The 27,502-nt window shown below is 43.1% G+C and overlaps 2 protein-coding genes across 4 annotated transcripts in view; one reads left to right on the top strand and one right to left on the bottom strand.

Moving 5' to 3' along the window:
* Positions 1-21,816, bottom strand: part of LOC143808540 (uncharacterized) — an 84,783-nt gene extending 62,967 nt beyond the window's left edge. The window contains exons 1-2 of the mRNA XM_077291307.1: positions 21,487-21,816; positions 21,283-21,384 (exon numbers count right to left, since the gene is read on the bottom strand). Of these exons, the coding sequence (XP_077147422.1) occupies positions 21,283-21,384; positions 21,487-21,705 (321 nt within the window). The 5' untranslated portion in view covers positions 21,706-21,816. The remainder of the gene's footprint in view (positions 1-21,282; positions 21,385-21,486) is intronic.
* STAG1 (STAG1 cohesin complex component) overlaps positions 1-27,502 on the top strand; it is a 190,854-nt gene that overhangs the window by 119,599 nt on the left and 43,753 nt on the right. For all 3 annotated transcript variants that reach the window (XM_077291303.1, XM_077291304.1, XM_077291306.1), the window contains 8 exons: positions 2,808-2,937; positions 3,022-3,151; positions 3,233-3,394; positions 3,742-3,838; positions 5,547-5,623; positions 6,231-6,435; positions 24,980-25,131; positions 25,248-25,321. In XM_077291303.1, the coding sequence (XP_077147418.1) occupies positions 2,909-2,937; positions 3,022-3,151; positions 3,233-3,394; positions 3,742-3,838; positions 5,547-5,623; positions 6,231-6,435; positions 24,980-25,131; positions 25,248-25,321 (926 nt within the window). In that variant the 5' untranslated portion in view covers positions 2,808-2,908. The remainder of the gene's footprint in view (positions 1-2,807; positions 2,938-3,021; positions 3,152-3,232; positions 3,395-3,741; positions 3,839-5,546; positions 5,624-6,230; positions 6,436-24,979; positions 25,132-25,247; positions 25,322-27,502) is intronic.

A 27,502-nucleotide genomic window follows, 5' to 3' on the forward strand; every position in this document is an offset into this window, starting at 1 on the left:
CAGTCTCCGAATCAGTGGGATCCGGAGTTCTGGAGCTATTACCTCCTAAAGTGACAATGGTCAGAAATGTACAATTTGGCCCGGTTAGGAAGGTGAAAACAGGCTTGGGCACACAGGGGTTAATGATGGGGGTTCAACACAGCGCGGCCTCAGGTGCAGCTATAATTTTTGGCTGCAATTTTCCAAAATTATTACAAACCCACAGCGCGTTTTCCTCTTTTGGAAAAGTGCAGCAATAAGCTCTGTAGTGATTCACTTCATCTGGTTCTTGTTTTTTTTATTTTGTTTGTGGGCCTATCTGTCTGAACAAGTGAAATGCTGCTCAATTTGGTTGAGATCAGGTGACTGACTTGGCCATTCAGGAATATTCCACTTCTTTGCTTTAATAAACTCCTGGGTTGCTTTGGCTTTATGTTTTGGGTCATTGTCTATCTGTAGGATGAAACGACGACCAATCAGTTTGGCTGCATTTGGCTGGATCTGAGCACACAGTATGTCTCTGAATACCTCAGAATTCATTCTTCTGCTTCTGTCCTGTGTCACATCATCAATAAACACTAGTGACCCAGTGCCACTGGCAGCCATGCATGCCCAAGCCATCACACTGCCTCCGCCGTGTTTTACAGATGATGTGGTATGCTTTGGATCATGAGCTGTACCACGCCTTCGCCATACTTTTCTCTTTCCATCATTCTGGTAGAGGTTGATCTTGGTTTCATCTGTCCAAAGAATGTTCTTCCAGAACTGTGCTGGCTTTTTTAGATGTTATTTAGCAAAGTCCAGTCTAGCCTTTTTATTCTTGATGCTTATGAGTAGCTGCACCGTGCAGTGAACCCTCTGTATTTACTTTCATGCAGTCTTCTCTTTATGGTAGATTTGGATATTGATACGCCGACCTCCGGGAGAGTGTTGGTCACTTGGTTGGCTGTTGTGAAGAAGTTTCTCTTCACCATGGAGATTATTCTGCGATCATCCACCCCTGTTGTCTTCCGTGGGCGCTCAGATCTTTTTGCATTGATGAGTTCACCAGTGCTTTCTTTCTCAGGATGCACCAAACTGTAGATTTTGTCACTCCTAATATTGTAGCAATTTCTCGGATGGGTTTTTTCTGTTTTCGCAGCTTTAGGATGGCTTGTTATACCTGCATAGAGAGCTCTTGACCGCATGTTTACTTCACAGCAAAACCTTCCAAATGCAAGCACCACACCTCAAATCCACTCCAGACCTTTTATCTGCTTAATTGAGAATGACATAACGAAGGGATTGCCCACACCTGTCCATGAAATAGCCTTGGAGTCAATTGTCCAATTACTTTTGGTCCCTTTAAAAACAGGGTGGCACTTGTTAAGGAGCTGAAACTCCTAAACCCTTCATCCAATTTTAATGTGGATACCCTCAAATGAAAGCTGAAAGTCTGAACTTCAACTGCATCTGAATTGTTTTGTTTAAAATTCATTGTGGTAATGTCTATAACCAAAATTAGAAAAATGTTGTCTCTGTCCAAGTATATATGGACTTAACTGTATATCACAAAAATCCTACAATAATATGTTCAAACCTCATTAGCCATAAAGTAATAATAAATTCCCCATATGTGGGGAATATTGTTATCACAATAACCCTGACCATTATGTGCTACCAGATAACACACGTTTGGACATTATATTGCTATGTATGCCTTTACTCCCCAGCACAGATGTACTTGATGAAGTCACATCAGATCTGACCATTGTGGACACACATCCCTCTTTGAAGCAAATAGAAACGATTCGCTCATAAAGAGGGTTTTTTTATGCAGAGAATGTCCCGTTTTGCCTCACCTGACCGGTCTCCTGGGATTCTTCCCTTCTGCCATGTCTTCACCAGTATGACATAGAATGGAAGTGACCAGTGTTTGCTTTTTATCTCTGCTGCTCTCCGATATTTTGCTTTTTTTCAAATCCACCATTCAGTTCCAATGATTTGGGCTTTTTTTTATTTGGTGCTAATTTTTATGGTCTTTACAAGGAGGTGGGGCTCACAGGATTCTCTGGGGGTCTCTAGGTTGCTCTGCATTATTAGTGTATGTGCACATGTTTTCTGTACTATTTCTGCATCTCTTGGCAGGAAAAAAGCAGGGTACAATCTGCGCATTGTTGCCGCCTTTTTTGTTGCAGATTTTTCCCCACTCATTATTATGGGTAAAATCTTCAGCAACCGCTCTGAAAGAAAAGACGCGCTGTAGATAAATCTGCTCCATAAAAACAATGTGTGCATGAGATGTCAGGATTCGCATTCATTTTGCTGGCATCAGGAAACCCATCAGGTTTTGTGACAAAACTGCGCAGAAAAGTAACAAAAATGCAAAGTGTGAGCACGGCCCCCTTGGCAATGATTTTGGATGTGTTGCTGGATATAGAGGTTCCCCCCCCCCCTATCCCACTCTTAAGTTTGTTTTTTATGCTTAAAGGGGTTTAGCCAATATTAAGTTATCCTTTATGGTGACTGCCGTGTTCTGATACCTCAGCAGTCCCATAGAGAATGAGTGGGGCAGAGGTGCAAATGCTGGATGTCCACTCTACTCTGCTGGGCCTCTGGAGCGGTGGGTTTCCAAGTGGTTAGCACCCCAGGAATTAGGGATTGCCTACCCATGGGATAGGAGGTAGCGTTCAATCTTGGTACTATCCCCAGGGGCTGATATCTGGCATTTCGCATCCAGAATGTGACTGAACTGCGAGGAAGCAGCTCCATCTCTCAATGTTGCGTCTTGTATGCGTTGTGAGAAATGCTTTTTTTCTAACATTTTGTCATGTTTGTCATTCTTCTAGGTTTATCACGGAGCAATTTCCAATAACTGAACCTGAATATAACATTTGGCAGCAAATCTCCCTGGGATCATACCTCGTCTGGAGACAAAACTTCTGCAGCAATGATTACTTCCGAGCTGTCGGTTTTGCAGTAAGTTCTTGTCTTGCACTTTTAGCGTTTCGAGTGTCATTTCCCTGATCTAGAGAATCAAGTGCAATGTACACTTTCTCCTAGGGACTCCACAAATGAGAGCGCTACAGTGCACACAGACATGTCCGCCGTGGCCAGCGAGATGAGCTCCGAAATTGTGGAGGATATGGAGGTGAAGGGGAAGAGAAAAAGAGGGCGTCCAGGGAGGCCTCCGGTATGTGGCGCTGTGCTCTCTAAATGACGCGCCTGGTTACATGGCAGAAAGCTCGTCCTCAATCACTCCTTGTGTTTGTAGTCTGCCATAAAGAAACCGCGGAAGACTCCAGGTGAGAGGAGTCGGGGAGAGCCTGGATCCAGGGGAAGAGGGAGGGCAAACGGACATCCTCAGCTGAACGGAGAAGGCGGCGAGCCAGTCACCCTCTTTGAAGTTGTGAAGATGGGCAAGAGCGCCATGCAGGTAATCGCGAAGGTCAAAATGGCAGGTTGTGGTGCAGAAATTTTCTTCCTGAAGTCCTTGCTTTGTCGGGTGCTGCGGGTTGCAATCTATGCTGCAGACTCCTTACATTTATACATAAAGATTTATTTGGGGTGTCGGGCCTAATGTGATAATTCAATGAGCGAGCTGATCACAAAAAATACATAAGCGTTTAGTATACAGCTTATGTTACTTTATACCGTAAAAGGAAAATCTATCACAAAAAAATTTCCATTCCCTTTAAAAAAGAATTATGAAAGTCTGAGATGTTAGAATTCAAGGAGACATTCTGATTAATATTACTGACCCATTGCCTCTTTCCTCCACAGTCTGTAGTCGACGACTGGATTGAATCTTACAAGCAGGACCGAGATATTGCGCTTCTGGACTTAATAAACTTCTTCATCCAGTGTTCAGGGTGTAAAGGTAAGAAGAGCGTGGTGGGCCGTCCGAACCGCTGACATCTTAGTGATGGGAGAACATAATTGCCTACTGTTATGTGCCATTCAGATGACTGGATATTACCTCTTTCTGACCTCGGACGGAATAGTACATCCGAGGTCAGTACCCCTGCTTTCATGCGGGCTCCGGCGGTGAGCCCACATCAAAGCCGGGACATGTCAGCTGTTTTGAACAGCTGACATGTGCCTGCAATAGGTGCAGGTGGAATTGCGATCCGCCTGCACCCATTAACTAGTTAAATGCAGTTGTTAACTCTGACAGCAGCATTTAACAAGCGCCTCCGGCCATCCGTCTGCAAATGCGCGTACTAGTGACCCCCATCACATGATTGGGGGGTCATCAGTGCGTCGGCATAACAACCATGTTGATGCCAGATTGCTGTGAGTGCCAACCACAGGGGTGGTCAAAAGCAATGCAGTAATTTAGCTACATAGGAGCGATCTGAGCATCGCTCCTATGTAGCAGAGCCGATCAGGCTATGCCAGCTTCTAGCCTCCCATGGAGACTATTGAAGCATGGCAAAACTTAAAAGTTGTTAGAAATATGAAAACATAAAACATAAAAGTTCAAATCACCCCCTTTCTCCCCATTCAAAATAAAAAAATCAAGCATATACATATTTGGAATCGGGCAATTCTGAACTCTGCGATCTATCAATAAAAAAGATTAATCTGATCGCTAAATGGCGTAGTGAGGTAAAAATTCAAAACGCCAGAATTACGATTTTTGCTCGCCGCAACATTTCATTAAAATGCTATCTACACCAAAATATCATTAAAAACATCAGCTCGGCATGCAAAAAATAAGCCGTCGCCCAACCTGAGATCACGAAAAATGGAGACACTACGGGTCTTGGAAAATTTTACAATTTTTTTTTTTAAATCAAAGTTTGGAATCTTTTTCACCACTTAAATAAAAAATAAACTAGACATGTTTGGTGTCTATGATTTAGCATTTAGTGAACCTAGCAAAAAAGCCAAACAAAACACAAGCGTGGGATTGCACTTTTTTTTTGCATTTTCTCCGCACTTGGAATTTTTTTTTCCAGTTTTCTAGTATACAACATGGTAAAACCAATGATGTTGTTCAAAAGCACAACTCGTCCCGCAAGAAATAAGCCCTCACAGAAAAATAAAAGTTATGGCTCTGGGAAGGAGGGGAGTGAAAAACGAACATGCAAAACTGAACAAAGCTCCGGGGGTTAATAATGTAGACCCATCAATAAGGCTTCACAACCTTATGGGGATGGTTTTTATAAAGTATTTTGGGATTTTGAATCTGTTAACAAGGAAACTGGGCAGATCGGCTGTTTCCATCCTTTCTCTCCCTGGGCCCCTGCACACAGAGGCGTTTTCTGATCTCTGCCGTCAATGATCCACCCTACAACTTATATAATTGGATATTATGTTTGATTTTTTTTTAAGGGTCTTTTCATCATATACCTGTACAATAACGTGCAGCTTTTATACCGTTGGTATAAGAAAGATCCCATTACTGGCTCAACAATTTGCATCTCCCTACATCCCCACTCCCTTTCCTCTATATGTATTTTTTTTTTGTTCACTTTTATTATTCATGACTTACATTTTTTTGTTTGCTGCCTATAATTTTTATTTTTATTTTTTATTTTTTTAAACTGTCTTCTGAAACTTTATTTTTCTGTTACTTACAGGTACGGTAAGAATTGAAATGTTCAGGAATATGCAGAATGCTGAAATTATCCGAAAAATGACTGAAGAATTTGATGAGGTATAAAGTAACCTGTTAAAGCTAATTTTGTATTGACTTTCGGACAGACTTTCCGAATTCACGGAAAATTGTAAAAGGGCTAACCAATTCTTACTAGGGTTGTTAAAACTTAAATCCCCTTTACGACTGATAATATAAAAATTAAATGCTGCTATAAATCACTGACGGCAGCATCTAACATGTGCCAGAAGGAAGCGCGTCACAAGTCCTGCCCATCGGCGCCCCTGTCACTTGATTGTGGGGCACCAATGGGTTGCCATGACAGCCAGCAGTCTGCAGTAGACACCCTTGCATGTCATTGTGAACACTGGCCCGTGGCCGGCGTTCATAGCCTGTACTCAACATAACAGGCCTGTAGCACTGCTATGTATATATGTATAGCTCAGGCAATTGGACATCGCTGCTTTAGAGCCAAGGATGCCATTTTGTCCTCAAATGTATGTTATGCTTTCCTGATCTCGCAGGATCTGCTTCCATTCTTGGCACTAACTATAACCCACGTACAGAGCCCTATTACTCCCCCCTGAATTCTCAGAACTTTTTCTAGTTTATATAAGTTAGAATATTAAGAGGTTTTATATCCTATTTGTTGGATTTTTTTTTTTAGGACAGCGGTGACTACCCCCTAACAATGCCTGGCCCTCACTGGAAAAAGTTTCGCAGCAACTTCTGTGAGTTCATTGGCGTCTTGATCCGGCAGTGTCAGTATAGCATCATATACGACGAGTACATGATGGACACTGTGATTTCCCTCCTGACCGGTCTCTCAGACTCCCAGGTCCGGGCATTCAGGCACACAAGCACACTGGCAGGTAATGGTTTTTGTTTCCCTCTTTCCTTTTCATGCGCGATCACTCACTTGAGCCCGTATTACCCAGTAGTTCTTGAATTTTATCAAATTTTAATATAGTTTATCGTTCATCAACATATGTGGCTCAAACTCAACCCAAATAATGTCTTTTTTTACACTTTTTGACACACAGTAATATTTGGATTACACAGTGGATCGAAAAAAAAAATCTACTTACCCTTGTTAAAATGCCAGGTTTTTTGTAATTTCAGAAAAAGTTTCTACCTTTTTAATGTCGTCCATCTGTACAAAAAATAAACTGAAATTTTTGAGGTGGAAAAAGAAAAATGATTAGTGTAGTTTACATAAATATGCACACCCTCAAACTAATACTTTGACGTACCCTTAGAATTTATGACAGCATTGAGTCTTTTTTGGGAAGGGGTCTATCAGCACGGCACATCAAAATTTGGCAATGTTTGCCCACTCTTCCTTTCAGTAATACTCGAACTCTGTCGGATTGGGATGGCATCGCCTGTGTACAGCGCCCTCTTCAGGTCAATCCAAAGATTTTCAACTCGATTCAGATCTGGGCCATTCTAAAACTTTGATCTTTTTCTAGCGAAGCCGTTTTCTTGCTGATTTGCTGGTATCCTTGTTGTCATTGATGTGCTGAAATGTGACATTACTTGCTCTTGTTTTTAGCAGAGGCCTGATGGTTTTATTACAAAATTGATATGTGGAATGGTTCATAATTCCATCCACATTCGCTTAAGACACTGTTTGAACTGTCAAAAAAACTGCCTCAAAGCACAACGCTGCCTCCACCATGTTTACTGCAGATAATGGTGTATTTTGTTGATGTGCAATAGCTTTGTGCCAAACATACCTTTTTAGACTAACCAAAAAGTTCAACCTTGGTCTCATCAAACCGGAAGACGTTTTGCATGTGCCTTTGGCTACTTGATGTAGGTTTTGCCAAAACCTAACAGGGCTCGAATGTTTTCTTTGTCAGAAAAGGCTTCCATCTTGTCACACTACTCCACAAGCTAGAGATCTGAGGAATACGGGAGAATGTTGTCACACGTAGTACACATCCACAACTTGCCCAAAATAATTACCGCAGCTCCTTTTAATGTTGTCTTCCGCTTGGAAGCCTCCCAGAACAATTTTCCTCCGTTTTCATCTTTTTTTGAGGCATGTCCAGTTCTAGGTAATGTCACTGTTGTTCCCAATTTAAGCAGGTTCTTGATGATCTGCACGGTATTCTATAGTGTATATAATGTCTAATTTTATTGTACACTTCTCCTGATTGATAACTTTCACTAATGAGATTCCTTTGCAGTTTTGTAAGCTGTTTACAGACCGTGACTTTTAAGAATCTCTGTGTATGATGGCAGTCGTGTACTGACTATCATTTACCATGAGGTCATTGTGATCCGCTGATTCTGAACAAAACCACATATTCAGTTATAGGACGTTGTTCACACTTGCACAACCACATTATTTTAGTTTTTTATTTTCACCTCAAAGATTTGTATTAATGTATTTGTGGTGAAAGTTAATTGGTGACATTAAAGATAGGAAAAGTTCTGAAATTATTTTTCTTCATATGATTTTTTTAACCCCTTTCTGACATCAGACATACTATTCCGTCGAGGTGACCTGGGCCCGTATGACGTATATGCGATTAGCCGCGCTCCCCCCGATCGCGGCCGGGTCACAACTGACATCTGGCACTATGTGCCAGGAGCGGTCCCGGACCGTTCCCGGCACATTAGCCCCCGGAACACTGCGATCAATTAAGATTGTGGCATAGGTGGCATAGGGAAACATCGTTCAGGGAGGGGGCTCCCTGCATGCTTCCCTGAGACCCTCAGAACAACGCGATGTGATCGCGTTGTTCCAAGGGTCTCCTCCCTACAGGCCCCCCGGATCCAAGATGGCCGCGGGGTCCTGCAAGCCTCCTGCACTGCCTGTAATATCGCTGATCTGACACAATGCTCTGCAAAGTGTCAGATCAGTGATCTGACACTATATAGTGATGTCCCTCCCTGGGACAAAGTAAAAAAAAATTATACTGTGTAAAAATATAAAAATAAAGAAATGTATTTATTGGAACAATATTTATGTAAAAAAAACAATAGAAGTGCACATATTTGGTATCCCCGCAACCGTAACGACCCGAACTATAAAACTGTCCCAATAGTTAACCCCTTCAGTGAACACCGTAAAAAAAAAGAAGCAAAAAACGACACTTTATCATCATACAGCTGAACAAAAAGTGGAATAGCACGCGATCAAAAAGACACATAAATAAACATGGTACCGCTGATAACGTCATCTTGTCCTTCAAAAAACAAGCCGCCATACAGCTCCATCAGCCAAAAAATAAGTTATAGCTCTCAGAATTAAGCGATGCAAAAACAATTATTTTTTATATAAAAGTTTAGATTGTATAAAAGCGTCAAAACACAAAAAAATGATATAAATGAGGTATCGCTGTAATCATTCTGACCCGAAGAATAAAACTGCTTTATCAATTTTATCACATGTGGAACGGTAAACAACGGTAAACGCCCCACCCAAAAGAAATTCTTTAATTGCTGGTTTTTGTTCATTCTGCCTTCCAAAAATCGTAACAAAAAGCGACCAAAAAATTTATGTGCCCGAAAATGGTACCAATAAAAAAAAGTCAACTCGTCCCGCAAAAAACAAGTCCTCACATGACTCGGTGGACCAAAATATGGAAAAGTTATAGCTGTCAAAATGTGGTTCCTTAGGGGGACTACCTTCCAAAATGGTGTCACTTGTGGGAGATTTGCACCGTTTAGGCACATCAGGGGCTCTCGAAACGCGACATGGCGGCCGATCTCAATTCCAGCCAATTTTGCAATGAAAACTCAAACGACACTCCTTCCCTTCCGAGCTCAGCCATGTACCCAAACAGGGGTTTACCCCCACATATGGGGTACCGGTGTAATCAAAATAAAATTGTACAGTACAACAACTTTTGGGGTCCAATTTCTTCTGTTACCCTTTGGAAAATAAAACAAATTGGAACCGAAGTAAATTTTTTGTGAAAAAAAAGAAATTAAATGTTCATTTTTTTTTTTACATTCCAAAAATTCCTATGAAGCACCTGAAGGGTTAATAAACTTCTTGAATGTGGTTTTGAGCACCTTGAGGGGTGCAGTTTTTAGAATGGTGTCACACTTGGGTATTTTCTATCATATAGACCCCTCAAAGTGACTTCAACTGTGATGTGGTCCCTAAAAAAGAATGGTGTTGTAAAAATGAGCAATTGCTGGTCAACTTTTAACCCTTATAACTCCCTAACAAAAAATTTGGTTCCAAATTGAGCTGATGTAAAGTAGACATGTGGGAAATGTTACTTATGTATTTTGTGTGATATATCTCTGATTTAATGGCATGAAAATTCAAAGTTGGAAAATTGCAAAGTTTTCACAATTTTCACCAAATTTCCGTTTTTTTCACAAATAAACACAAGTAATATCAAAGAAATGTGACCACTATCATGAAGTACAATCTGTCACGAGAAAACATTGTCAGATTCGCCAAGATCTGTTGAAGCGTTCCAGAGTTATAACCTCATAAAGGAACAGTGGTCAGAATTGTAAAAATTACCCCGGTCATTAACGTGCAAACTACCCTCGGGGGTAAAGGGGTTAACATGACAAAAATCTGGAGTTTTGTGTAGACTTTTTTTTTCAAATCCACTGAATATGGGATCATGAAAGGGTACCTGTGCATGTTGTGGAATGAACATTAAAATTATTTTCCAAATTTTCAAAATGAGAATAATAGGAATGTATGGTCGTCTTTTGGGTTGTCTTGTGTATCTCGAATTACAATGGAGTTTAGTTTTTCTATTAAATAAACTCTTCCTAATGACATCAGACTCCTTAGGCTGCCGTCACACTAGCAGTATTTGGTCAGTATTTTACATCAGTATTTGTAAGCCAAAACCAGGAGTGGAACAAATAGAGGAAAAGTATAATAGAAACATATGCACCACTTCTGTATTTATCACCCACGCCTGGTTTTGGCTTACAAATACTGAGGTAAAATACTGACCAAATACTGCTAGTGTGATGGCAGCCTTACTGCTTTCCTAGAGTCATCAGCAGAGTATGAGCACCACGGGCAGCTGCACTTTCTGGTCAGTAGAGGTATGGTCGTACAGCTGCTGTTTCTGGTCAGTAGAGGTATGGTCGCACAGCTGCACTTTCTGGTCAGTAGAGGTATAGTCGTACAGCTGCAGTTTCTGGTCAGTAGAGGTATGGTCGGACAGCTGCTGTTTCTGGTCAGTAGAGGTATAGTCGTACAGCTGCAGTTTCTGGTCAGTAGAGGTATGGTTGGATAGCTGTGGTTTCTGGTCAGTAGAGGTATGGTTGGACAGCTGTGGTTTCTGGTCAGTAAGAGTTATGGTCATACAGCTGCTGTTTCTGGTCAGTAGAGGTATGTTCGGACAGCTGCTGTTTCTGGTCAGTAGAGGTATGGTCGCACAGCTGCACTTTCTGGTCAGTAGAGGTATGGTCGTACAGCTGCTGTTTCTGGTCAGTAGAGGTATGGTCGCACAGCTGCACTTTCTGGTCAGTAGAGGTATAGTCGTACAGCTGCAGTTTCTGGTCAGTAGAGGTATGGTCGGACAGCTGCTGTTTCTGGTCAGTAGAGGTATAGTCGTACAGCTGCAGTTTCTGGTCAGTAGAGGTATGGTTGGATAGCTGTGGTTTCTGGTCAGTAGAGGTATGGTTGGACAGCTGTGGTTTCTGGTCAGTAAGAGTTATGGTCATACAGCTGCTGTTTCTGGTCAGTAGAGGTATGTTCGGACAGCTGCTGTTTCTGGTCAGTAGAGGTATGGTCGTACAGCTGCTGTTTCTGGTCAGTAGAGGTATGGTTGGGCAGCTGTGGTTTCTGGTTAGTAGAGGTATGGTTGGACAGCTGCGGTTTCTGGTCAGTAGAGGTATGGTTGGGCAGCTGTGGTTTCTGGTCAGTAGAGGTGTGGTTGGACAGCTGCTGTTTCTGGTCAGTAGAGATGTGGTTGGACAGCTGCTGTTTCTGGTCAGTAGAGGTGTGGTCGTACAGCTGCTGTTTCTGGTCAGTAGAGGTGTGGTTGGGCAGCTGTGGTTTCTGGTCAGTAGAGGTATGGTTGGACAGCTGCAGTTTCTGGTCAGTAAGAGTTATGGTCATACAGCTGCTGTTTCTGGTCAGTAGAGGTATGGTTGGACAGCTGCAGTTTCTGGTCAGTAAGAGTTATGGTCATACAGCTGCTGTTTCTGGTCAGTAGAGGTATGGTTGGGCAGCTGCGGTTTCTGGTCAGTAGAGGTATGGTTGGACAGCTGCAGTTTCTGGTCAGTAGAGGTATGGTTGGACAGCTGGTCTTTCTGGTCAGTAGAGGTATGGTTGGACAGCTGCGGTTTCTGGTCAGTAGAGGTATGGTTGGGCAGCTGTGGTTTCTGGTCAGTAGAGGTATGGTTGGACAGCTGCTCTTTCTGGTCAGTAGAGGTATGGTTGGACAGCTGCGGTTTCTGGTCAGTAGAGGTATGGTTGGACAGCTGCTCTTTCTGGTCAGTAGAGGTGTGGTTGGACAGCTGAGGTTTCTGGTCAGTAGAGGAATGGTCGGACAGCTGCGGTTTCTGGTCAGTAGAGGTATGGTCGGTAAGCTGGTTTCTGGTCAGTAAAGTTATGGTCGGACAGCTGCAGCATGCTGATCTCTCCTTGTGGAAAACATAACATAAATGCAGTCTGGTCATTAAGATTGTTGCACAGTCGTGTGGAGTGAGACTTCCATCAGTCGAGAGCTGTGTGGCTGCACATTATAAGTACCGTATATACTCTAGTATAAGCCGACCCGAGTATAAGCCCAGAACCCCTAATTTTGCCACAAAAAACTGGGAAAACTTAATGACTCGAGTATAAGCCTAGGGTGGAAAATGCAGCAGCTACCGGTAAATTATAAAAATGGATACCAATAAAAGTAAAATTAATGGAGACATCAGTAGGTTAAGTGTTTTTGAATATCCATATTGAATCAGGAGCCCCATATAATGCTGCACATGGCCCCATAGAGATATTTGCCCCATATAATGCTGCTCATTGCCCCATACAGATATTTGCCCCATATAATGCTGCACATGGCCCCATAGAGATATTTGCCCCATATAATGCTGCTCATTGCCCCATAGAGATATTTGCCCCATATAATGCTGCACATGGCCCCATAGAGATATTTGCCCCATATAATGCTGCACATGGCCCCATAGAGATATTTGCCCCATATAATGCTGCTCATTGCCCCAAACAGATATTTGCCCCATATAATGCTGCACATGGCCCCATAGAGATATTTGCCCCATATAATGCTGCACATGGCCCATACAGATATTTGCCCCATATAATGCTGCTCATTGCCCCATACAGATATTTGCCCCATATAGTGCTGCACACGGCCACATAGAGATATTTGCCCCATATAATGCTGCACATGGCCCGTAGAGATATTTGCCCCCATATAATGCTGCACATGGCCCCATACAGATATTTGCCCCATATAATGCTGCACATGGCCCGTAGAGATATTTGCCCCCATATAATGCTGCACATGGCCCCATACAGATATTTGCCCCATATAATGCTGCACATGGCCCCATACAGATATTTGCCCCATATAATGCTGCACATGGCCCGTAGAGATATTTGCCCCATATAATGCTGCACATGGCCCATAAGATGCTCCATACAGATATTTGCCCCATATAATGCTGCACATGGCCCGATAGAGATATTTGCCCCATATAATGCCGCACATGGCCCGATAGAGATATTTGCCCCCATATAATGCTGCACATGGCCCGTAGAGATATTTGCCCCCATATAATGCTGCACATGGCCCCATAAGATGCTCCATACAGACATTTGCCCCATATAATGCTGCACATGGCCCGTAGAGATATTTGCCCCCATATAATGCTGCACATGGCCCCATACAGATATTTGCCCCATATAATGCTGCACATGGCCCATAAGATGCTCCATACAGATATTTGCCCCATATAATGCTGCACATGGCCCCATAGAGATATTTGCCCCCATATAATGCTGCACATGGCCCCATAAGATGCTCCATACAGACATTTGCCCCATATAATGCTGCAGATGGCCCCATAAGATGCTCCATACAAATATTTGCCCCCCATATAACGCTGCACATGGCCCCATAAGATGCTCCATACAGACATTTGCCCCATATAATGCTGCACATGGCCCCATAAGATGCTCCATACAGACATTTGCACCATATGCTGTTAATGAGATTAAAAAAAAAATTAAAAAAAAATGACATACTCCCCTCTAAGGCCCCCAGCACTTGCTATATTCACTTGCTCCCTGTTCCACCGCTGGCTGCCGCTGTGTCTTCAGCGTCCTCCGCACTGACGTTCAGGCAGAGGGTGGCGCGCACACTAGTCGCGTCATCGTGCCCTTTGACCTGAGCGTCACTGCAGAGGATGGGGAAGACGCAGCGGCGGTGGAACGGGGAACAGGTGAATTTAGCGCACTTCCCTCGTATACTCACCTGCTCCTGGCGCAGTCCCTGGTTCTCCGGCGCCAGCATCTTCCTGTATTGAGCGGTCACATAGTACCGCTCATTACAGTAATGAATATGCGGCTGCACCCCTATGGGAGTGGAGTCGGGTCCATATTCATTACTGTAATGAGCGGTACCATGTAACCGTTCAATACAGGAAGAAGCTGCCGGCACCCGGAGAACCGGGGACGTGCAGGGACCGCGCCAGGAGCAGGTGAGTATTATTAGACAGCCCCCGCTCCCCTCCCGACCCCTGGGTATGACTCGAGTATAAGCCGAGAGGGTCAATTTCAGCCTAAAAAAAATGGGCTACAATTCTCGGCTTATACTCTAGTATATACGGTATTTTTTCATGTATTTCAATAAGTCCAATGTAGAAATCTTTTATCTAAAGTTTGTAGAAGCTCATGCATGTATTATCGAACTAGCCCCTTTCAAATGCAGTTTTGTCATTGAAAATATGCAGTTTAAAAAGGCCTAGTAATAACCAGAGGACCTGTCACCAGGTTAAAAGTGGATATTATTTTATCCCTACTTCTCCCAAGAATTCTGTTCCACCCCAAATTTGCCATATTGTCCCAGAGATATGGACATTTTTAGTTGGCGCTACTTTTTATGATCATTACAAGGGTGTGTGTCTTTTGGTGGATCTGCATTATTACCCTGTGAGCCACACCTCTTCGTAAACTCCGGAAAATGGTAACCCGATACCCAAAGAACTAATTCTTGTTTTGTTGCATTTGCGTATTTCCCCTCTACCTTCTCTTCCTTTTTTTTTTTTCTGGCATCAAAGCCATAAGAAGGCTTGTTTTTTTGTACAACGAATTGTAGTTTTAAATGACAGCATTAATTTTGTCATACAGTGTACTAAAAAATTGGGGGAAAAATTCCAAACGGGATGGAGCAGTGAGAAAAATGTAACTCTGCCTTTTTTTTTTGCTTTGTTTTTTACTTTGTCACTCATTGTATGATAAAAATACATTGGTAATAGGATTCTACAGGTCAGTACAATTCCAGCGTTGGTGATTGATTTTTATTTTATTTTATGTGTGTGGTGTAACAAATTAAGAAGCTTTAAAGGAAACCTGTCTCCAGGATTTTGCGCAATAAACTACAGACAGTGTCAGGTTGGCTCTGTTATACTGATTAAAATGATACCTTAGTTGATTAAATCTGTCCTGTGTTTATTTAATCTGTATTTGCAGTTTTCAGTTAATGAGATTCTCATTCTCCGGGTTATCCTTTGGCAGGGTCTTTTTGTGGTTCTCTGCTTAGATATTCATTAGTGATGAGCGAGTGTGCTCGTTACTTGAGATTTCCGAGCATGCTCGGGTGTTCTCCGAGTATCTTGGACGTGCTCGTAGATTGTTTGAGTCCCCGCAGCTGCATGATTTTCGGCTGTTAGACAACCTGAACACATGCAGGGATTGCCTGTTTGTTAGGGAATCCCCACATGTATTCAGGCTGTCTAGCAGCCGCAAATCATGCATCTGCGGATACTCAAACATAATCTATGAGCACGCCCAAGATACTCGGAGAACACCCGAGCATGCTCGGAAATCTCGAATAACGAGTACACTCGCTCATCACTAATATTCATCCTTATGGCTTCTGACAGGTCACTGATTTCTGGGTGCTTCTTGACATATGTTTGGTGTCATTGTCGTGCTGGCAGACCCATGACCCTATGACCCAACCCCAGACTTCTGACACGGGGCACAACATTTGAACCCAAACTCCTTTGGTAATCTTCAGATTTCATGATGTGTTGCACACAGTCAAGACACCCAGTGTGCCAGAGGCAGCATAACAACCCCAAACATCTTTGAACTTCCACCATATTTGACTGCTGTGTTCTTTTCTTTTTAAGCCTCATTCCGTGATCAGTAAACAGTAGAATGATGTGCTTTATCAAACGGCTCTATCTTGGTCTCATCGGTGCACAAGAGTCTTTCCCAGAAGGCTTTTGGCTTTGCTCGCATACATTTTGGCAAACTGCAGTCTAGCTTTTTTTTTTATGTCTGTATGTTAGTAGTAAGGTCCTCCTGGGGGTCTCCTGCCATAGTGTTTCATTTCATTCAAATGTCGACCGATAGTTTGCACTGACACTGATGCACTCTGAGCCTACAGGACAGCTTGAATTTATTTTGGTACTTGATTAGGGCTGCCTATCCACCATCTAGACTGGCCTTCGTTACCTTTTCATCAATTTTCTTCTGCCATCCATATCCAGAAAAATTAGCTACAGTGCCACGGGTGATAAATTTCTTGATTACCAGTAGTAAAAAAAAAAAAAAAAAAAATTGTGTACTGTGGATTAAGGAATATCAAGATCTCTGGAGATAGAATTGTATAGTTGAGATTGTTGATAGTTTTTTCAACAATTTTTTTTGTTTCCAAGTCCTCAGACAATTCTCATCTCCTCTTTCTGTTCCCCATGCTTAGTGTAGCACACAATGCAAAGATTGAGTCAACTTCTTTCTCCCCTTTTTACTTGGTTTCACGTGTCATTTTCCATATTGCCCAAACTTGTTACTTGCCAAAGGTGAGTTTGAACGAGCATCATCACATGCTTGAAGCAAAATTGCTTCCTCATAATTTTGGAAAGGTGCCAAAAAGTTTGATTGGCCCATTTTTGGGTTCTGTGTGAAATTATGCTCAATTTGCCTGTTATGTTTTTTTGTGTTGTTCCAATAAACACAAATGAAATAAACATGCACAGCCTGTCTCCACCATACATCTGTGACCTCGTCTCCCGGTACTTACCTGCACACAACCTCTGATTCTCACAAGATCTCCTTCTCTACCCCCCTCTTATCTCCTCTTCCCACAATCGCATACAAGATTTCTCCCGCGCATCCCCCCTACTCTGGAACTCTCTACCACAACATATCCGAGTCTCGCCTACCATGGAAACCTTCAAAAAGACCCTGAAGACCCACCTCTTCCGACAAGCCTACAACCTGCAGTAACCACCGATCAGCTCTACCCTCACCTATTGTATCCTCACCCAGCCCTTGTAGATTGTGAGCCCTCGTGGGCAGGGTCTTCTCTCCTCCTGTACAATTGTGACTTGTATTGTACTGTACTTGTTTTTATTATGTATACCCCTCCTCACATGTAAAGCGCCATGGAATAAGTGCCGCTATAATAAATAATAATAATGTATAACAAAACGTGTAATTGCAATCATTTTCTGGGAGAAATACTTCATTTTCTGAACCAATTTCAAGGGTGCCAACACTTTTGGTCATGACTGTGCGTAAATATATATGGAGATATATGTAAATGTAGAGATAGATAAATAAAAAACATATATGTATATACAGGTGCTTCTTACAAAATTAGAATGCCAGCAATGATTCCAGCAGCAGCCCACTCCTTGTGAATTTCCCCCAAATTTTTAAATGGCCTTTTCTTAACAATCCATTCAAGGCTGCGGTTATCCCAGTTGCTCGTGCACCTTTTTCTACCACACTTTTTCCTTCCACTCTACTCTCCATTAATATGCTTGGATACAGCACTCTGTGAACAGCCACCTTCTATAGCAATGACCTTTTGTGGCTTACCCTCCCTGTGGAGTGTGTCAGACTGCCTTCTGGACCTCTGTCAAGTCAGTAGTCTTCTCCATGATTGTGGAGCTACTGAAACAGACTAAGGGACCTTTTTAAAAGCTTAGGAAGCCTTTGCAGGTGTTTTTTTTTTTTTTTGTTAATTATTCTAATTTACTGAGCTAACTACTTTTGGGTTTTCATTGGCTGTAAGCTGTAATCATCAACATTAACAGAAATAAACACTTAAAATAGATCACTCTGTTTATGACTTTATATAATGAGTTTCACTTTTTGTATTGAAGAACTGAAATACATTAACTTTATGTTTTTGATATTCTAATTTTGTTATCCCAGTTGCTTGTGCGCCTTTTTCTACCACACTTTTTTTCCTTCCACTGAACCTTCCATTAGGGTATGTGCACACATTGTGGATTTGGCTGCCGATTCACAGCGGATTTGGCCCTGTGGATCCATAGCAGTTTTCCATGCGGTATACAGTACCATGTAAACTTATGGAAAACAAAAACCGCAGTGCGTAAAATTCCACGCAGAAACGTAGCGGTTTATTTTCCGCAGCATGTCCATTCTTTGTGCGGAAACGCAGTGTTTCTGCACCCATTGACTACACATTGAGTAAGGTAAATCCGCACATCAAAAAACGCAAGACAGTCTGCAAGAAATTCACATCAATTCCGCATTAAATCCGCAACCATTTTCGCCTGCGTTTTGTGCCAAGTAATGCGGATTCTGTGCCGAAAAATCCGCAGCCAAATCCGTAACTTGTGCACATACCCTAAATATGCTAGGATACAACACTCTGTAAACAGCCAGCTTCTTTAGTAAGTGGCTTACCTTACCTTCTTTTTTTTTTGTGGCTTACCTTCCTTGTGGAGTGTCAGTGACTGCCTTCTGGACATCTGTCAAGTCAGCAGTCTTCCCCATGATTGTGGAGCTACTGAAACAGACTAAGGGACCTTTGTAGATGCTTAGGAAGCCTTTGCAGGTGTTTTTTGTTAATTTTTCTAATTTACTGAGATAATAACTGTAAGCCATAATCCTCAACGTTAACAGAAATACACTTGAAATAGATCACTCTGTAACAACTCTATGAGTTTCACTTTTTGTATTGAACTGAAATAAACTAACCTTTTGATATTCAAATTCTGTGAGAAGTATGTGTGTTTTATTATTACTTTGTGAAAAGAAAGGTAATTTTTCTTTCTTTTTCTTCTTCTAATGTTTAAAAAAAAAAAAAAAGCCCCCTCCACACATGTTGACCCAAACGCTACTTTAGTGGTGTTCGTGTGGATTTGTTAAATCTGTTAGACTGTGTTCCTGCACTGAGCTTTTGGTGAGTTTTGGATGATACAGATTTTATGCGCCTATATGTAAATTATTAGGTTCCTTGTGTTATTTTCCTTTTGCATGGGTTTTTTCCCCCACGTTTTATCGCGTTTTCTAAGCTAGGTTTTTGTCTCTTACTGGTATGTCATGTTTTAACCCCTTCAAGTCACGGCCCTTTTTCGTTTTTGCGTTTTCGTTTTTCACTCCCCTCCTTCCCAGAGCCATAACTTTTTTATTTTTCCGTCAATATGGCCATGTGGGGGCTTATTTTTTGCGGGACGAGTTGTACTTTTGAACGACACCATGTCTTTTACTAGAAAACGGAAAAAAAAATTCAAAACTTTGCTTAAAAAAAAAAAAAAATGCCATTTTCCGATACCCGAAGCGTCTCAATTTTTAGTGATCTGGGGTCAGGTGAGGGCTTATTTTTTGCGTGTCGAGCTGACGTTTTTAATAATATCACTTTTGTGCAGATACGTTCTTTTGATCGCCCGTTATTGCATTTTAATGCAATTTCGCGGCGACCAAAAAAACGTAATTCTGGCGTTTCAAATTTTTTTCTCGCTACGCTGTTTAGCAATCAGGTTAATGCTTTTTTTTTATTATAGATCGGGCGATTCTGAACGCGGCAATACCAAATACGTGTAGGGTTTTTTTTTTTTTTTATTGTTTTATTTAGGATGGGGCAAAAGGGGGGTGATTTAAACTTTTTATGTTTTTTATATTTTTTTTCATATTTTTTAAAACATTTTTTTTTACCTGTGCCATGCTTCAATAGCCTCCATGGGAGGCTAGAAGCAGGCACAACCCGATCAGCTCTGCTACATAGCAGCGATCATCAGATCGCTGCTACGTAGCTGAAATGCAGGTGTGCTGTGAGGGCCGACCACAGGGGGGCGCTCACAGCAGGTCGGCATCAGTAACCATAGAGGTCTCAAGGACCTCTATGGTTACTGTCCTGACACATCGCCGACCCCCGATCATGTGACAGGAGTCGGCGATGATGTCATTTCCGGCCGCCCGGCCGGAACCTTTAGTTAAATGCCGCTGCTGCGTTTAACAGCGGCATTTAACAGGTTAATAGCGGCGGGTGAATAGCGATTTCACCCGCCGCTATTGCGCGCACATGTCAGCTGTACAAAACAGCTGACATGTCGCGACTTTGATGTGGGCTCACCGCGGAGCCCACATCAAAGGGGGATTCACGGCATGCGCAGTATGTGTACGGCACATGTCGTGAAAGGGTTAAATAAAGCTGCTTTGTTTTTGATACTTCCTGGTATTTGACTTTGACAACATCTTATTGATTGTCATGGGGATTACATGAGTTTGATAATTTTCCGCCGTGAAAACTCCCTAAGAAAACGCACATGCATTTTTTTACCTGTGGATTTTCCATATCTAATGCAAGTCTGTGGGAAACATCATCACCTAAAACTGAGTGTACCGCAAGTGAAATTGACATGTTGCATATCTCAAACACGCCCCGCAGGTCACTGTTACACGGAGCCATAAATAAAGCACCGTGGGAATGAGATTTCCATGAATCCCATACACTTTGCTGGAAACATAAGACGCTCCGTTTGTGACTTAGTGAAAATATGCAGCATCAAAATCTCATTGTTCTTACAGCCTTCAGATATTTTACCTGCCAAAGTAACACTGCAATCCTTGAAGTAACATTTATCCAGTATCCTGAAGAATGCTAATGAGACAGGACTAGCCCATGCAGGGTGTTTTTTTCCTTGGACTAATCCTACTTTGGACCTTTTAATGAACTTTGTTGAGAGTGACTGACAGCCTGGGTACAATCCATGTTACGTTTGGCCTTGACTGAAAGCCTTCATAATGGTCCTGACAGGCGTGATTAGCAGACTTGCGGCAGGACTAGTCCAGGGGAAGAGATGCCAGCCGGAGTAATCTTTCCTCATTGGCATACGAAACTTTGCGAAATAAGTTACTTCAAAGATTGCAGCGTTACTATGGCACAGATCTCCGTAATAGAAGAAAGATAAATGTCGCACACCGCTATTTACACTGACTGGCCAGCAGGACGATATGACCGCCGATTGGTAAACTTATACTGATCCAGCAGTCTATTGATTGCCTGTTTATACTGGCAGACCAAAGCAAACGATGTGCACGGGGAGATCTACACTAGATCACTCAGCCACGCAGGATGCCACGAGTCCCGTTAGCACCTCACAATCTACTTGTGAGAACTATCTTTATGCTGTCGCGCAAATGAACATTTCACCCAACAAAGAAGCGTTTTTGCCCATTCATCGGGTGATCTGCAGCCTATTTACACTGGAAGATCATTGTGAAACAAGTGTTTTTAACAATGCTCCTTGATGATTACCTTGTAGTGTAGCTGCCCCTTCAGGGGGGCTCGCAGGCCCCCTGTAAAATGCCACTTCTCCAGGAAGCCAGCTGACCAACTCCTCTTCAACCTCTTACACTTCTGTGCCAGAAAAGCAAATTTAAAAGCAAATGTGCATTATCTTTCCGCACCTATTGGAAGAGTATTTTCAGCCTGCTAGTAAGAAGAGAATGTAGAACAAACCATGAAAGCTGACTCTGGCCCGCTGTGTCCTCCTCCCTGGCCAGCTTCTCCTTCTCCATACATAATGCTGCTTCCAGTGTGGTGCTCTGCTCCGTAGTCCCGAGGCTTCATCTGTGACCAGCTCTGCTGCCACCTTGTTTCTCTGCTTATTTCTGTGTGTCGGCTGCTCTGTATCTGGGGCAAATAGCTCTGGTGACTCTCTTTAGGCTGCTGCCCCATGCTGGTAAACCTAAGAACTCCTAATTACATGTTCTACATCTCCTCTCCGCTGTCGGGGACGCGTCCTCAGTGCTGGCTTCTGTTCTCACCGTATTTCTTGTGTTGGCTCTCTGTATAACGGAACGTGCAGATCTCAAGCTGCTGCAGGTTTTTTTCTTTCTGCTTGTCCATCTGAAAGCTTTTAAAGGGAATTTTACTCTTGATATTTATGTTATGGCTTTGAGAGTGTTTGTGGTCTTTATTTTTAATGATTTTGTTCTTCAGGTTACACTTGGATAACAGCATTAGATTAAAGCGAACTCTCATCTTGCCCCTAGAATGTTCATGATGATGCGCAAAAGGATGGATACTTATCCCCCCTCTAAATTATCCCAAGCATTGCTTGAGCATGAGGGAAAGTACAATATTATTTTGTCTAAGCACCACAACGGGCGTCGGTGTGAATACAGGGAGCGCAGCTGGTAATCAGCGCCATCCTGACAGTAAAAAATTAGACTCTCTTTTGCCATTTTCTTGTTATGACGCAGTTACGCTACGTTCACATTAGCGTTGTGCGACGCAGCGTCGGGCGCCGCTGCGTCGCCGCATGCGTCATGCACCCCTATATTTAACATGGGGGCGCATGGACATGCGTTGCATTTGCGTTTTGTGACGCATGCGTCGCTGCGGCGCACGCATCAGGGCGCACAGGACGCAGCAAGTTGCATTTTTTGTGCGTCCAAAATCAAGCAAAAAAAGGATGCATGCGTCACAAAACGCTGCGTTGTGCATGCGCTCACATTTGCGTTGTGCGTTGCGTCGCCGACGCTGCGGCGCACAACGCAAATATTAACGTAGCCCATAGTAACATAGTTAGCAAGGCCGAAAAAAGACATTTGTCCATTCAGTTCAGCCTATATTCCGTCAGAATTAACCCCCAGATCTGCGTCCTTCTAAAGAACCTAATAACTGTAAGATACAATATTGTTCTGCTCCAGGAAGATATCCAGGCCTCTCTTGAACCACTCAACTGAGTTCGCCATCACCACCTTCTCAGGCAAAGAATTCCAGATTCTCACTGCCCTAACGGTAAATAATCCTCTATGTTGGTGGAAAACCTTCTGCCCTTCAGACGCAGAGAATGCCCCCTTGTGACCGTCACATTCCTTGGTATAAACAGATCCTTGGAGAGATGCCGTATATACTCGTGTATAAGCCGAGTATACTGAAAACGCTCCCCTCGGCTTATACACTAGTAATTGCCGGAGGGGAAGCAGCGGCAGGAGCCGGCAGCTGTGGCACAGTGATAGCTGCAGCCTCCAGCTTTCAGAAGACCTCATACTCTCCCTCCTCGTGCCGTTGCTACATCTCCGTTGTCTCAGCGCCGTCCACTCTTCCTGTGCTGAGCGGTCACGTGGTAACGCTCATTAAGGTAATGAATATGTACGCATCTCCACTCCCATAAGCGTGGAGCGCATATTCATTACCTTAATGAGCTGTACCACGTGACCGCTCAGCACAGGAGAGCTGCCGGGACAACTGAGATGCAGCGACAGTGCAAGGAAGGTGAGCTTGCATACAACGGGATTGGGGGAGCCATGCACAGCAGGACCAGGGAGCCATGCATACCAGGACAGGGACCGGGGAGCCATGCGTACCAGGACAGGGACGGGGAACAATACATACCCTGCTTACTCTAAAGTCAATAAGCTTACCCAGCTTTCCGTGGCAAAATTAGGTGCCTCGGCTTATACTAGGGTCGGCAGATACTCGAGTATATACGGTATTTGTATTGTCCCCTTACATACTTATACATAGTTATTAGATTGACCCTGTTGTATTTTTTCTTAACTAAATAATCCTAATTTTGATAATCTCTGTTTATTGTAGTTCCTCCATCCCCTTTATTAATTTTGTTGCCCTCATTTGTACTCTAGTTCCATTATATCCTTCCTGAGCACCGCTGCCCAGAACTGTACACAGTACTCCATGTGCAGTCTAACCAGGTATTTGTACAGAGGCAGTATAATGCTCTCATCATGTGTATCCAGACCTATTTTAATGCACCCCATGATCCTGTTTGCCTTGGCAGCTGCTGCCTGGCACTGGCTGCTCCAGGAAAGTTAATCATTAACTAGGATCCCAAAGTCCTTCTCCATGTCAGATTTACCCAGTGGTTTCCCTTTCAGTGTGTAATGGTGACATTGATTCCTTCTTCCCATGTGTATAACCTTACATTTTTCATTGTTAAACCGCATCTGCCACCTTTCGGAAACTTATCCAGATCCATCTGTAGCAGAATACTATCTTTATTTATTAAAAAAAAAAAAAAAAAAAAAAAAACTTTTTATTTTATTAATACACTTTTCACATAAATATTTAGTTTTTGCTTTAATTTCGTAAAAGATAATTAAAAAAAAAAAAAATACAGCTTGGTTGAAAAGTTAGACCGTGCAAGGCGTTACATGTCTACATTAATTGGGTACAACTAAATTTGAGCAAATGTTTGCACGACCACGATCCAGTAACGCATGGCAGCTGCAAACTTTCCCCAACCTGCCAGCATTTCCGATGCAATGTCATGTGTGCGCACCCAGGCAGCAGCGATGACGTCATACAAGGGTGCTGCAACTCTTTTTGCACAACTATCATAGAATGTTATAATTGGAAAGCATCTCCAAGGTCATCGTGTCCAACCCCCCTGCTCAATGCAGGATTCGCTAAACCACCTCAGGTGTCTGTCCAGCCTCTGAAGACGTCCATTGAAAGAGTACTCACCACCTCTCATGGCAGCCTGTTCCACTCATTGATCACCCTCATTGTTAAAAAGTTTTTTCTAAAATCTAATCCGTATCTTCTCCCTTTCAGTTTCATTCCATTGCTCCTCGTTTTTCCATGTGCAAATAAGAAAAAGGTGCAAAGGTGACTCTAGGGCTAACCTTTTATTTTCCAGTTGCACACAGCGAGATCAGTAATTCTAATGACCTTTAAGCATTCTTACACCCACGAGCTATCGGTCTGCTCAGATCAAATAGTGAGCCTGCTACAATCCGTTCTGATCCATTGTGAAGTGAAAATATTTGAGCAGAAACATACTTTCCTGATGGTTTACTGGTGTAGTAACACTAGTACAATGTATTTCATGACCTCTTTTGCTTTCTATTAAAATAGCAGAATATGTATAATATCATTTTTGGTGATGCAATACAGGATTACACAAACATATTGGGGGCTTTTATTATTTTCTGATTAGCATAGGTGAATGAAGCAGGTTATTTATTTTTTGTGTGTGCAGCCATGAAGCTGATGACCGCACTGGTGAACGTTGCACTCAACTTAAGTATTCACCAGGACAACACGCAGCGACAGTACGAGACGGAGAGGAACAAAATGATTGGAAAAAGAGCCAACGAGAGGCTGGAACTGCTGCTTCAGAAACGGAAAGAGGTATCCCTGCGGTCTTGTTCTAAACAACCCTGCTCACACGCCTGATCCACGGTGGGATCCTGCTGGCCATGATGATTTCACAGAGGTTTTTAACATATCACTTTTTTGGTTCACAGCTTCAAGAAAACCAGGATGAAATAGAAAACATGATGAACTCCATATTCAAAGGCATCTTTGTGCACAGATACAGGTAAGATGCATGCAGAATTGTAAAATTATGGTCTAAATGGATTATCCTGCAGTTATTTTTATTTTTTTTCTCTCAAAATGATCAAGTTTGGTTTTAAAATAATAAAAGTAAGCGATACTAACTCCCAATGGTCCCTCCGCTACACTTCCCAATGCTTATAATAATTTTTATTTCTATAGCGCCAACATAATCCACAGCACTTTACTCTGTTATGTCTTTATTGTCTGTACAAGTCCCCTCTAAAATGTAAGTACATAATTCACATACCAAAAGGAACGGGAGCCCTGCTCACCAGGCCAAGGAAACAGGGGGACCAGAAAGGTAAATGGTGAAAAGTGCTTGTAATGTATGATCCAGCCATCAGTTTAATAAATAGGGTATTCACATGCTTATATATTTCCCAATGGTCTCCAGTGTTTGGTCACATCTCCACACCCTGAAAATGCCAGCTCAGTCACTCACTGGGTGGTGAGGTCTGCTAGCTATTGGCTTTTTTGGCATTTACTTCTGTTTCCGTTTTAAGAGAGGAAACCAGGGAGTCAAGACCGGCGGGGTCTAGGGTAAGCATTGCAATGTGCTGCCTGTGATCTTTGAGGACATCGCATCGCTACTTCCATATTTTTAAATAAGCCCTTGAAATTTTTATTACATCTAGACACCACCCTCACTCTTTAAGGGCTGTCCCACACGTCCAGATAATTCCGGTACCGGAAAAAATCGGTACCGGAGTTATCCGTGTCCGTGTGCCCGCGAGCTCACGTAGGCCATACGTGCGGCACACATGTGCCGCCCGTGTGGCGAGTGGGTACCTCACGGAGCGTGCAGGAGACAGCGCTAAAGTTTAGCGCTGTCCCCTGCATCATGCTGAAGCTGCGATTCATATCTTCTGTGCAGCAGCGTTTGCTGCATAGAAGATATGAATAATAGTGTTTAAATGAAAGATCTATGTGTCCGCCGCCCTCCCACCCCCTGTGCGCCCCCCCGCTGTTTTGAAAATACTCACCCGCATCCCTCGTTGGCTGTCGCTCCTTCCTGGTCTGGCCGCGGCTTCCACTGTATGCGGTCACGTGGGGCCACTCATTTACAGTCATGAATAGGCGGCTCCACCTCCCATAGGGGCGGAGCCGACTATTCATGATTGTAAATGAGCGGCCCCACGTGGCCGCATACAGTAGAAGCCGCGGCCAGACCAGAAGCAGCGACAGCCAACGTGGGAGCGGGTGAGTATCTTCTGAACAGCGGGGGGGGGGGGGGATGTGCGGCGGACAGGTAGATCTTTCATTTAAACACTTATTCATATCTTCTATGCAGCAAACACTGCTGCACAGAAGATATGAATCGCGGCTTCAGCACCATGTGGGGGAGACAGCGCTTACTGTAGCGCTGTCTCCTGCACGCCACAGGGACCGCACACGGAGAACGTCCGTGTGAGGTCCGTGTTTTACACGGACCCATTGACTTTAATGGGTCCGTGTAATACGTGCGCTCCCACGAACACTGACATGTCTCCGTGTTTGGCACACGGAGACACGGTCCGCAAAAAATCAATGACATCTGCACAGATGCATTGATTTTAATGGGTCTACGTGTGTCAGTGGCTCCGGTACGTGAGGAAACTGTCACCTCACGTACTGGAGACACTGATGTGTGAAACCGGCCTAAACCATACCTTCTATTTCTCCCTTGTAAAATAACATTTTAGCTCCCATCCGGTGTTGGCACTTGCTCTCCCAGGGATTGCATGACATTGGCTGCAGGGATCATTTGACAGTTGGCTCTGGCTTCACTCACCCTGCCTTTGATGGATCATGGGACATAAAAATGTCACGCAACTCCTGGGAGCAACGGTGTTGACACTGCTGGAACTGCATCAGATGAGTAGAAGTGTTCGTTATTTTACCAGGGGTATACATAGGGATTGAGAACGGTATGTGAGAGTAGTGGGCAACCCCTATAATGCTCACACAGGTCACTTTCTGTCTCTTTTTGGAGGAAGGTAACCATTGCCATTCATTTGGTAATTTTATCTTGCCTCACAGTCCAAGGAACAAATCATTCCATAGAGCAGGGGTCTCCAAATCGGCTGGGTGTAAGGGGGCCGCACATTGAAAAAAAATTGAATTTGACAGGCTGCATTCTTTGCAGGACAAAGTGACATTTTTAGTGATCCCATTTATTTAT

This window comes from Ranitomeya variabilis, chromosome 2 (genome assembly GCF_051348905.1).
Source record: "Ranitomeya variabilis isolate aRanVar5 chromosome 2, aRanVar5.hap1, whole genome shotgun sequence".
NCBI classification, from domain to species: Eukaryota; Metazoa; Chordata; class Amphibia; order Anura; family Dendrobatidae; genus Ranitomeya; species Ranitomeya variabilis.